The sequence below is a fragment of the Pseudorca crassidens genome, chromosome 17 (assembly GCF_039906515.1).
Source record: "Pseudorca crassidens isolate mPseCra1 chromosome 17, mPseCra1.hap1, whole genome shotgun sequence".
In the NCBI taxonomy this organism is placed as follows: Eukaryota; Metazoa; Chordata; class Mammalia; order Artiodactyla; family Delphinidae; genus Pseudorca; species Pseudorca crassidens.
In genome coordinates this window covers 66,818,232-66,831,311 of record NC_090312.1, presented here as the reverse complement: position 1 = coordinate 66,831,311, position 13,080 = coordinate 66,818,232, and the positions used below count along the sequence as shown (strand labels likewise).

The 13,080-nt window shown below is 38.0% G+C and overlaps 1 protein-coding gene across 1 annotated transcript in view; it reads left to right on the top strand.

Annotated features, from left to right (window-relative positions):
* The first annotated feature begins 614 nt into the window (after window positions 1-614).
* PI15 (peptidase inhibitor 15) overlaps window positions 615-13,080 on the top strand; it is a 28,619-nt gene continuing 16,153 nt past the window's right edge. The window contains exon 1 of the mRNA XM_067712025.1: window positions 615-887. Within this exon, the coding sequence (XP_067568126.1) occupies window positions 615-887 (273 nt within the window). The remainder of the gene's footprint in view (window positions 888-13,080) is intronic.

Below are 13,080 nucleotides of genomic sequence, written 5' to 3'. Positions count from 1 at the left end.
GAAGAATACTATATTCATTTTGGCATTGTGCAGAGGTAAGCTATTTAGCTCAACAAGTTTATTTTGCATGCATTGCTTTTAAAGTAGCTCACATTTTTATTTTTTTAGAAATGAGATTGGATTATTATAACTTTTTTTTTCTATCTGTTCTATTACTTGGTGTCCATATATGTCTGGGGGACATTATCAGCACATTCTCTGTTATTACCTGTGATGCATTTTTCCTTTTCACTCTCAAGATGAATTTCAATTCCTAAAGATTTCCCTCTGAAAATAAATATGCAGTAATGCATTCTGTGGCTCAGGCGTTTGGGGTAAATGGCTCACATTCATTTTAGGGTTAGTAGCCATGCTGTTTATTTTTCTCTAGCTATAGGAAGTTCCTCTTAGGGGACTGCTTCATAACACCAAGTAAAATGTATAGAGACCACTACAGGTTGTCTTCTAGGCTTGAGTTCAGCATTTGCTTGGATTTTTTGAAGAAAGTCAGGTCAAGCAATGATTTTGTAAATTCATACCCTCTGGCCCTATTTTTTTTTTTCCTTTCATAGACCCTAACTCTACCTTTCTGCTTTAAGGCAAACTCTGTGGCCTCTCCCTCTCCACCTCTCAAAATGATAGCAATCTCTGCCATCAGCAGTGCACTCCTGCTCTCCCTTCTCTGTGAAGCAAGTGCCGTCATCTTACTCAATTCCACTGACTCATCCCCGCCAACCAATAATTTCACTGATATTGAAGCAGCTCTAAAAGCACAACTAGATTCTGCGGACATCCCCAAAGCCAGGCGGAAGCGCTACATTTCGCAGAATGACATGATCGCCATTCTTGATTATCATAACCAAGTTCGGGGCAAAGTGTTCCCACCAGCAGCAAACATGGAATATATGGTAAGAGAACCTTGTTTTCTTTGAATTCTGAGTGAGGACGCTTTACTTAAATTGTACATTAGGAGAATCTAAAGAATTCATATGTTAAGGGATATGGGGTTTTTTATACCTTTTAACTTAAGGAATGTTCTTAAGTGCCTGGTAAACTTAAGTACTGTTCCATCATATAATTAAAAGGGAGGAAAGGGATCTAATATTTTTGTGTGAGTTCCATAACCATTAATGAATCAGGTCTTATATAAGAAAGAGGTAAAGAGTGGGGTGTGATGACTGATCACATTTGGAAGGTCCACTTAAAAAAAAAATTCACATGGAACTTTTTCTGTGCTTTGTTTATCTAATAGTCATATTTATCAGCTAAAATATTTTTTGAAAATGATTTTTTTAAATTATAGGTTTCATGTGCATGAATTATTCTCTGGATAGGTATCTCTTCCCTTTCTTGGACAAAGCTCTTCCTGACACTAATCTATTTGTATTCTCAGAGAACATGCTGACTTTTTCCTTCTTGTGATTTAATGCTTTGTCGTTCAGATAACAGTGAAGTCAGCACATTTGCACACTGTTCCAACTTGCCATGAACACATTCTTTGCTCTCTCTTAAAAATAAAAAATAGGCTCTCTGTGTTTAAATCATTTTACTTGGAAAGTTTTTTTAAAAAGTTGGTATTAAAAGGATAGATGTCTTTTTAAAGTTTCTTTGTTTTTGGTTTTGAATTTATACAAGGTTATGGTTTAACTTCCAGCACCTTCCAAGAGCACAGCTTGGAGCCTGTTTAAGGCAATGAAGACCACCAGTATGGTATTTCTAAGTTGGGGTGGGTATGGCAGTACCACTAACAACACTCTGTAAGTGCTGACCTAAAATTTGGGGGTTTCTGTCAGATTCTAAATGTATCTATTTTATTTAAATAAGCTTTTAAAGTTTGACTAATTGTAGAAATTAGTGTCACAGAAAAATACAGACTTGCCAAATGTAAGAGAGTCATGGTTCATAGAAGTACAATTTAGACTCTATGAAAATGCATTTTTCTAGGATTTTTAAATGAAAGTGGAAAAGAAGATGTCATCAGTCCTGGTGTATGAGGGGCAATATAGTCTCATGATTAAGAATATGTAGTCTGGAATCTAAATGTTTGGGTTCAAACCCCAGTCCTGGAATATAAGCTGAGTGAATTCATTAACCTAATTGTGTTTTATTTTCATCATCTCTAATATGAGGATAAAGGTAGTATCTGCCATATGGGGTTGTTATGAGGAATGTATGGAGTTGAGAACTAGAACAATTAGACCAGAGCCTACAGAAAAATAATGTTCAATAAACATTAGTTTTTATGGGTTTCTGTGAGCTTACTGTGAAAGTGCCCAGTGAAAACCTGTTCAAGATCTAAAAATAGGAACAATTGCTCACATTGAACAGGTGTTTCTAGAAGGTGATGCCCAGGTATAGAAAGGAGAGGAACAAACATGTTTTCAAACATCATGCATTATGAGAGAAATATGCATAAGATTCTATGTGAGCTCAAAAAGGTATGCTATCCAGACTGCAGGTTTAGGGAATACTTTCTGGCGGCAATCACATAGCTATGCAGACTAAGGTAAGGATCAAGACAAATGAACCGGCTTTGGAGAGGACTTCATGTGGGGTGAAATCCTAACTCTGCTGTGTACTTTGTGGCCTTGTGCAAGTTACTTAATATGCATAAGACTCTACTTCCTTCTCTGTGAAATGGGAACAATAATTTATATGATAACCAATCAATATATAATGCAATTTATTATTTCAATAATATTGAGGGAAGAGGGATCATCATGAATAATATGTGGGGTACAACACAGTAGAAATATATTTTAAAAAGCCACATTTTTCTAGTTATACTTTTCCCCACTGATCAAGAATTAATTCATTCCACATGCATTTATTAAATTGTTTCTATGTGCCAAGGACTTGGCTAATTGTTTCCACAGATGATCTCATTTGATAGCTCAGTCTCCCTGTGAGGTTAAGATTTCGATCCTCATTTTACCAATGAAATCACTTAGACACAAAGAAGTTAATGACTAGGTGAAGGTGGTTTGGATAATGAATGGTATCATTGGAATTAGAGTTAAGGTCTGTGTAATTTCAAAGCCTATGCTTGTATTGGGGAGCATCTTTTCATTCTCTAGACCGAGCAAATACTACATTGGGGGAAACTGCTGGAGATGTCAGGATATCACTGTTTCCTTCTTTGCAATGCCAGCTGAAATCATATAGTTTTCATATTCTATTTGTCATTCCTTTCTTATTATTTGCTTTTCAAATATGGGAGCTACTACATAATAATTTATTTTGTAAGAACCAGATACAGTGCTTGTTATATAGTAAATGCTTTATAAATCCTTCTTCACTTAGTAAAGTTAACGAGAAACAGTAGTCAGAATATTAAGCTCTATAAAGTAACACTGTCTCAAATTATCATGTAAATACTGCATACACTTCATCACACATGTATCTATTCACTTAATATTTATGGAGCATTTACTATATGTTAGGTACTATTCTAAGCACCTAGGATAAATTCATGAATAAAATAGACAGTCCTTGGCCTCCTGGGTGGGCAATCAGGCAATAAACAAGATAAATAAATTACATAGTATGTTAGAAGGTTATAAGGTTATGAAGAAAAATAAAGCAGGTTGAGGCTGGGACATTTAATAGTGTGGTCAGAGAAGGGCTCCCTGAGATGTCCTGGAGGAAGGTGAGGCAGTAAGCCACACTGACAGATGAGGGAAGACCATTCCAGACAGAGGGAAGAGAGTGGGCAAACTCCCTGAGGTGGGGGGAGAGGAACAGATTACTTCAGTTAGAAAAATGTGCTCAATTTAGTGAAATCCTGTCTCTGTGAGTAAATTGACTAACTGAAATAATTCATTGGATCCCTCATGCAGACTCAGAGAAACTTTGAGAGAAATAAAATCTAACAGGTCAGAGCAGGAATGTCAGTGACTTTAACCTCCAGGCCAGGTGAAAAATACAGATCTCAGTTGAACACTGTTACTTTTATTTTAATTTGTTTAACGTTGCTTTGGACTGTGAACAATTCGAAAGTGAGTTCAATTCCTAACTTCAAATATGGACCTCAAAAGCTTAGGACACGTACCTCAGTATGGCTACCAGCCCTGTGTTCAAACTGTCCCCATCAGTGGGTGATATCACTATGGGAGCCTCATAGAAAATGGTCTTCAGCTCAGGGCTCTTTCTTTTTTTTTTTTTTAATTAATTCTTATTGGAGTACGGTTGCTTTACAATGTTGTGTTAGCCTCCACTGCACAACAAAATGAAGCAGCCATGCACATACAGATATCCCCTCCCTTTTGGACTTCCTTCCCATTTAGGTCACCACAGTGCATTAGGTAGAGTTCCCTGTGCTATATGGTATGTTCCCATCAGTTGTCTATTTTATACATAGTATCAATAATATATATGTATCAATCCCAGTCTCCCAATTCCTCCCACCCCACCCCTTTCCCCCTTGGTATCAGGGCTGTTTCTAATTGCATCAGCCTGATTTGCAATCCCCTTCATTCACAACTTTACTCTCTGAGCCTCTTCCCATGCCATTTCCTCACCTTCTAATGTCTCCTCCTTAACTTATTCCAATATTTATAATCCTACCCTTCAAGTTTTATGTAAGAATGTTGTGTCCTTCACTGATGTTTCTTACATTCACAGTCATATTTGATTTCTCCTTCTTTTGAACCACTGTAGCCTATTATGTTTATCACACTGCTCTTATTAAAATCAGACTCAATTTACAGTTATTTGTATATTTCTTGCAATCTTCCTAATTTTAAGCTTTCAGGGTGCTCAGTCTATGTTTATTCACCTTTGTATAACTATTTTCTTGGGAAATTTCTTGTGTATAGACAGTAATCAACCATTATTTGGTGAATTTGAAATCCCTATGAATTGTTACATGTTTATAACTTGAATCAATTTTGATATTATTTATATTTAAAGTTCGCTTATCATTTATAATAACATTTTATCCTGTGCACCTAAAATATGAAAGAAGTTTTTCAAAGTTCTAAAAAGCAAAAAGCCCCTTAAAATTAAATGATTTTATCCTCTTTAAGTACTTGGTTATGCTAGTGTATGCTTGAGTAAATTAAGTGGACACAATTTGAACACTAGAGTGTTGACATTCATATTTTAGTGTATAATATCTTCTTTGGGTATACCGGCCATGATTTTCCAAACACTGTATCCTTTCAAAAAATAATAATATAGATAGAGCTTAAGATATGCAAGTCAAACTCTTGGCTTCTGTTTTACGATTAGTTTTTTGACAAATTTCCATAGCTCCTTGAACACCAGCTGTTTTTCATTCTTCCTAAGGGCAACTTAAACCGTGACTCTAAACCACAGACCACACTAGTTTCTTAGAATAAGAATCATTCCCTAAAAGAATGAAATTACAAGACTCATACATGGAGTAAAATTTGTAAGATATTTCTTGAATTTAAGGCAATTGAATAAATTAATTTAAAAAATTTGAAGTCCTTCTGTAAGAGGATGAGATCCAAAGATAACAGAAATCTTTGTATTTAAACTGTAAACAAAACAGGAAAAACAAGCAGGAAAAAAAAAACCTTAGGCACATAATTCAGTATAAGACGCTGCTGTGTAAGACTGATGTAATAAAAGAGTACAGACCAAAATACCATGGAGAAATAAAAGAAAGAAGAGGTAATCTCTAGTTGGCAAAATCATGGAAGGCTGCTTAGAGGAAGGGTATATGAGATAGATGCTCAGGAAAGGGTAGGATTGGATGTTATAGTAGGTAAAGCAATGAATGAACAAAATCGCCAGGAGAGAAAAAGCATAACACATTCGCCATGTTTTCAAGGATTTTGAGAAAAGATTGAGGATCACTTAATACAAGAGCCATTAGGGAGGCCACGGAGGTTTTAGAGCAGGGTCAGAGGTGCATATGAGAAAGATGGCACTATCAATTGATGGAGTTTAGATTGGCTGTGAAGGTGACCCAAGAGGTGGCAACCACTGAATCAGCAGGGCCTTTTTTTTTTTTTTTTTTTGCCATACGCGGGCCTCTCCCTGTTGTGGCCTCTCCTGTTGCGGAGCACAGGTTCAGCGGCCACGGCTCACGGGCCCAGCCGCTCCGCGGCATGTGGGATCTTCCCGGACCGGGGCATGAACCCGCGTCCCCTGCATCGGCAGGTGGACTCTCAACCACTGTGCCACCAGGGAAGCCCAACAGGGCCATTCTTTTAGTCAAAGGTGAGGAGGAACTGGACACCTATACCTACCACAGTGACAGGTATGAACAGTTAATGGAAGTAGTTCATGAGAACACATGGTAGCCATCTTCATAAATGGTAGAGAATGATGGAAAGACAGGTAGGGGACAGCGTGAAGATAATGATAGATATGAACTGAACAACTTAAAAGTGAAAAAAAATGTGTAATGTAATTTCAAGAAGCCAAAATAGCTGTATTGATAATATGCCCTATTTCATTTGTTTGGTGCCTGCAAATATTATTTGCAGAGCTAAGGGAATCAGTCTCCTATACTCTTCTGGAAAAGAGAAAAATACTAGTTACCAAGTCACAGCAGGTAGTAAAGTTACAGAAAGCATGACTCAAATGAATGAATGGAGAATAGATTAATCCGTCCTCAGAAATAGCCAGTAAAGTATTTGCCTACAGTAATTTATGTCTTGAGAATAAGGAAAAATTTGGATTTTGTTTATTTGGGCTTTGTGTGTAAGAGAATGTAGATAATGTAAAAGACGTTTTTTTTTTAAATTATTCATAGTTGACAAAACACTTGTGATGTCTATCCTTATCGTTGTTTTAAATGAAACCATATACTGGACCAGATGGCACCTTTCCTCTCATTTGGGAAGGATAACTCAATTTTCTTCTTATGAGAAATTTGATGTGTCTAACTTAAATTTTTTCAATGAATGCTTTTATGACCACTAGAAAGCCTCCTGAGAACATTGCCAGCCAGCAGGGAACTGAGAAAGATTGCTGACAGGAAGGCATTTCTCCAGCTCATTTGGAACTCCACATTCCTGTTCTCCTACATGTAGAACCTTTTAAGTGTCTTGGCTTCAAATGGAGACTGGGCACATTTTGTATGAATTTTCTTCCAAGGTGCATGTTGCATAGTATTAGTTACTTAGTATTGCTTATATATGAATGTTTAGCTCTCCACTTATGGAGCCAGCTGAAAGTAAGGACATTTTGTTTATGATTGTTTTGAGTACAGGCTCTAAGATGTGCAAATGTAAAAACATTAACATGATATGATTCAGAACCTCACCATCAGTTGGTAGAAGGAAGAGCTTTGAATCATACATAGGCTACACATATATCGACCATATTTCCTAGTATTCAACACTGCTTTTTTGTTGGCAAATTATATTTGACCATATGCAATGGTACAGAAAATTTTATTATATTCCTGCTGACTATTTATAGAACCTAGCATCATATCTGTCCCACAGAGAACACTCAGGAACAATCTATGGAACAACTGAATGAAGTCTTTTAACCTTTGCTGGGCATTCCATGTAAAGAGCACATGGCTATGGTGCTCAGGTGGGCAGGGGTCACTCAGTATTCAATCACTCATTCCACAGTATTTATTCCTGTGCCTGGCATTGTGCTGAGGGGTTCAGTAGGGAGCAAAAAGACATTTCTTGATAGGAAGTACTGTGAATGGACGAGTAAGTGGGCAAAGCAGTGAGCTGTGTGCTAAAGTAGAATAAATACAGGTGCTTTGGGATCACATGGGGCATATCTGGCCCAGACTTGGACTGGGGGTAGAGACGCAAGGAAGGCTTCCAAAAGGAAATGATTTCAGATATTAAATATGAAAAATAAATAAAAGTTATACAGGCAGGAGTTGGAAAGAGGCAATATGTGGTAGGTGGGGAAGGGTGTTTTGGGAAGGTGCATGGTACCTTGAAGGCATAGATGAAATTCAGTGTGGCTTGGATGTAGAGGATAAAAGAAAAAGTGATGTTTGATGAGGCTGGGAAGGCAAGCAGAAACTTGTTTGAGTTTTATTCTAAGATTAAGGGAAGTGGTTGAAGGTTTTAAGCTGTGTAATTAATTTGCCTTCAGAAGGGTCATTCTGGCTACAGGTTGAGAAAGGGATTGGAGACAGGCAGAAGCAATGGCACAGTCAAGAGACTGTTATAATAGCCTGGGCGAGAGATAATTGAAGCCTCAATGACATTTAAGGACATAGGGATGTGACAAAATGAATTTGGGGATCAAATCAGTATGTGTAAGTGATTTATATGAAGAAGTGGCATAAGGATTTATATGATGGAGAAGCCAAGGAGTATGCCTCCATCTTTGACTAGGACAATTGGGCTTCCCTGAGTTGGAGAACACAAAATAAAGTGCAGGTTTCTGGTAGTCATTAAGTAGCTGAAGGTTTATCATCCAGGGTACACATCTACAGAGGTTGAAAAAAGTAGCTAGTGTGTGGGAGGGAACATTCTTCCAATACAAAGAATTTTGGTTGGGAATATGCTTTGGTAATCAGAATGGACCACTTTACATAATGGGGGTAGGGTAGTGTCATGGAGACAGCATGGATGCATGATTTTATGTCTGGGAATCTACTCAAGAATTTTTGCAAGAAAGTTTCATGTATCTTTTAAGAATATATATATATTTTTTTTTTTAGAATCAGTGCTGAGACTTAAGTCAACCTGACTCCAAATCTATTTCAGGGGCCTAGATAGCACCAGGTCCATCTAGTCTTCTGACATACTCAGGATAAGGTTTTTCTGGAAACTAATCAAAGGACTTCAGAAAAATCGAAGTTGACTAGTCTGGCTGGTGTCCTGAATTTAGTATATCTGAAAACCATTTAATAGTCAGTCAATGGCCATTAAATGGTTATGAACTTGAGATGTTTAATTGTCTATGAGAATTTCTGAAGAATGGCTTGGAAAGAAGGCAGGGAAGATAAAGACTAACAGCTTAAAATGGTCAAGAGAAATGTTTGGCATAAAATACATCATGGACTGAGGTTTGGAGGGGTATGATTTGAATGTTCCCAGTCTATGTTACCCATAGAGTCTAAAATCAGGTACCAAGCATTTTTTTGACACAAATATGGAAGAATGCCGCCAAAGTTGTGTGTTTAGACTAAACTTCATGACTCTTAAAATTTCACATCACATACTCCAAACTGAAACAGTCCAGGAATGTTGCTTAAGGGCACAATATTTTTTTACCCTACAAAGTGCATCAAATTCACATTTCATAATTTCATTAAATATGAACATTCTACCAAATCTGTCTCTGCATTCCAGTGAGATCATGTTTTCAGCAAGCAGTAGGTAGGCGGAAAGGCATTTGAATTCTTCTAAGTGGGCAACAGCAAGGTACGGGGTTTGCATGTGTCTCACAAGATAGTTTAACAATCAAGAAGTCAGTTTTTAGCTGATTGTAACACTGAGTTGGTGAAAAAAATTAACCACACATGAAAATGTCTTCCTGGCATATAACTACAGTATTAAATGATAGCTGGTGGGTATTAATTTCCCGGGAAAGGAGAACTGTTGCTAGAATCCATCAACAAATGGTCTTTAAATTTAAAGATAAAACATATGTTAAAGAGGGATTTAAGGAGGGGAATGAATAGGTTTTAAAACTTCTGAAATGTTCTCTAATTTTTATCTTCCACTGTCTGATGTTATGTTGCCAAGAAGCAAGGTCCTTGTTATCTATACACAGTTCTGTTTCTGATTAGTTTGTTGCTTCAGGGTTTATGTTTTCACTTTCTCTGATTGCCTGCTAAGTTGAGATTAAAGCTTGATGTGTCTCAAACTTCAGGCTGCCAGATAAGGTGATCAAAAGTGCACCTCTCATTACCTCTCACTTTAGGCATCTTTCTAGTTCACAGACACCACCACTCTTCCAGTGCCTGATCTTCCAATAATAATAGCGTTTACCATTCTGTACACCCTGCCGTGCTAGAGCTGTGCTAAATTCTCTTCAATCACTATCTTGCCTAACCTTCACAACAGTCTCGTGAGATGGGGACAGTTTTCCTCATTTAGAGACAGGAAATTTGAAGTTTGGAGAGCGTAAGTTGCTTCCCCCAGGTCCCAGAGTAAGTAAATCAAAATGATGAGAAAGCAGTTCTGTATGACAACAGAGCCCATGCTTTGAAAGACTACAATACACACTCCCCTCCATGAGTTCATCTCCTGCTCTTGAGCCCGCTCCACATGCATTTTTATCTGAGGACATCGCTGAATATTAGAAAGTGTTTCTTCATATGGAATCAAATCTTGCTTCCTGTACTCTTTCTAATCTTGGCAACCACATAGGAAAACTCTGTATTACGATAGTGTTTCAAGCCTTTGAAGCCTGTGAGCATCTATGCCTTAAACCTTTGTCCCCCAGTCTCCCAGCTCTTTCTAAGCCTCCAGCCCTTTTGTGTGAAATACCTGTACACACCACCTCTTGCAACCAGAGTATGGCCAGCATAAGGAAGGTGGCACGAAGATATTTGCTTTCTGAAAATCTTGGAAAAGGTAAGAAGTTGTGCCATTAAGGGAATGGAAAATCAAGTCCCTCCCCACCCCCCATGCTACCTCTTACATTACACATACACACAGGAATAAATTCACTATTTATTTGGTAGTGCGTTAATTGCCTGTCTCTTTCCTAAACTGTAAAGCAGAGTCCATGTCAGTCTTGCTGACTGTTGAATTCCCAGTACCCAATACTGTGCAGCCCTCCCAATAAGTAGCCAATTACTAGCTGCCTAGATTAACGAATTATCTAGGATTCTATTGGTTGATCTGGAAATTTGCATTTCTTGCATTTTCCACTGTTGATAACAAAACAGCAGTCCCCATCTGGTAAGTTTGGTGTAAGGAGATTTGGGGCCAAGACAGTTCCAGGGTCACTCTTTCTTGCCACCATCCTTGTGTATTAAGATCACACATCTACATAAGCGTAATGGTGACAATGATACCTCCCATCAGAGTTCATAAACTGTAGGCCCATTAACCATTCCAATTAGTAGTCATGTTTAATTTGCTCTGCAAGTGTTGAACTGCAGAGAATTTTACATTTAAAAGGCTATTTGGCAACATGTAGAAGTGGATACATTTCACATATACATCAGGATTTCTAGATTATCCTGAAAAGTTTTAAGGTTTAGAGACATTGTGCCCACTTCCTACTTGTCAGCAATTGTTTAAAAAGGAAGAGCCTCTTTGGGTGGGGAAAAATTCACTCATTTCCAAGTCTCTCTCTCTCTCTCTCTCTCTCTCTCTCTCTCTTTCATATAACTGTCCGGATGTCAAGCAGCAGTTGCATTTTGTCATCTTACACCCAATACTCATTTTCATTACTAGACCAACCCCCAACCCAATCAGTTGAGTTTGATTATATTTAAATAGCACTTTGGTATCTTCAAAGCACTTGACTGAGGTATAGATTGAGCCATGCATAGATTAAAGCACTGAAATTTTTTTTCCTTTATTTCCTAATCACCAATCCTGTTTAAATAATCTTACCTCAAATTCTGAATATTTTTCTTTTATCCATGCCTTCCTTAATTTATATATTAAGGCTTTATATGTAGGAAACACTCCCTCAGGAAGGAGTCTTTTTCAATAATCCAGATAACAAATGATGGTGGCTTCACTCAAGGTGGTGGTAATAATAGTGATGATCAGTGGGTATATTCTGGATACACAGGATTTTAATGGCAGGATCGACAAGATTTGCTGATAGAGCATATAAAGATTATTAAGCAAAGAAAGAGTAAAGATGGCTATGGACTCTCTGGCTTGAGCAACTACAAAAGCAATTGGTAAACTTTTTCTGTAAAGGACCAGATGGTAAATACGTTTAGCTCTGCAGACCTTGTGGTCCGTGCTGCCACTGTAACACAGAAACAGCTATAGATAACATATAAGTAGGCAATGGGATAGATCTGGTGACCCCTGAACCAGAAGAAAAAGGGTAATGTCATCCACTGACGGGAGGAAGACTGTAGGAGTAGCTGGTTAGAGGGTAGGGAGTGGCAGTAGGGTTGTGAATACTGGAACTCAATTTTGGACTTGTTAAGTAGAGGTTTAAAGTGGATAGGTGGATAAATCAGTCTGGAATTCAGTGGAGAGGTCTATAGATATAATTTGGAAGAGTACCACCAGCTTATAAATAGTATTTCAATGTGTGAGACTGGATGTGGTTACCTAGGCAGTGAATTGATGAAACAGAAGAGAGAGAGAGGGAGAGAGAGAGACAGACAGACAGAGAGACAGACAGAGACATGGCTTCAGCCCTGGGAACCCTCCAGCATGCACAGGTTAGGGAGATGAGGAAGAATCAGCAAACATATGGAGGAAAACAAGGCAGCAGCCAGAGAAAAACAAGGCAAGGGTGGGGTCATGAAACCAGGGGGTGGAAGTGGGTCCAGGAGGAGCAAGTGGTCAGGCATTCTAAAAGCTGCTAATAGAACAAAAAACATGGTGACCAGGAAATGACCATTTATGATATGGATGTGAGCAATTTGGGTAGAGTGGAGGTAGCGGGGGGAACCTGCCTGGGGTGGGCTCAAGAGTAGAAGAAGAAAAACTGAAAATTCTCTGTTAAGACAACACTCAAATTTCATTGTAAAAGGAAGAAGAGGAATGGTGCATTGGAAGACGAAGATGAAAAGGGGTCAAGAGAAGTCCTTTTGTGTTTGTTTTTAAGAATTTTATGCTGCTGGCAATGATCCAGTTCAGAATACCTCTAAAAAAAAGTATACTTTTACACCTTTTTTTTATAGAAATTTACCTTTCCCACCTACATAAAAGGTAGCACTCATCTTACCTGAGGAAAGTCTTCACTATTTTCATTTAAACATTTAAAAAATGCTTAGGACCCCACGTTGATACTTTGTGGTATAATGTGGTCCCATATTTATGGTCATTTTTGAGGCTTGAGGGAATTTTTTTTAAATCAAGTTCCTTAGCTAGTTCTTTTTAAAAGTATAATTGGTTTAATATCATTTAATTAATCCAATTAGTGCCCCCAATTTCCCATGGGAAATCCTTTTCTCTTCCTGTGCCGCACCCCCCCCCAGTCTTACCAAGGCCCATTCTTCCCTCCTGTCTGGTTTAACACTGGGTCATATATTCAGCTCTC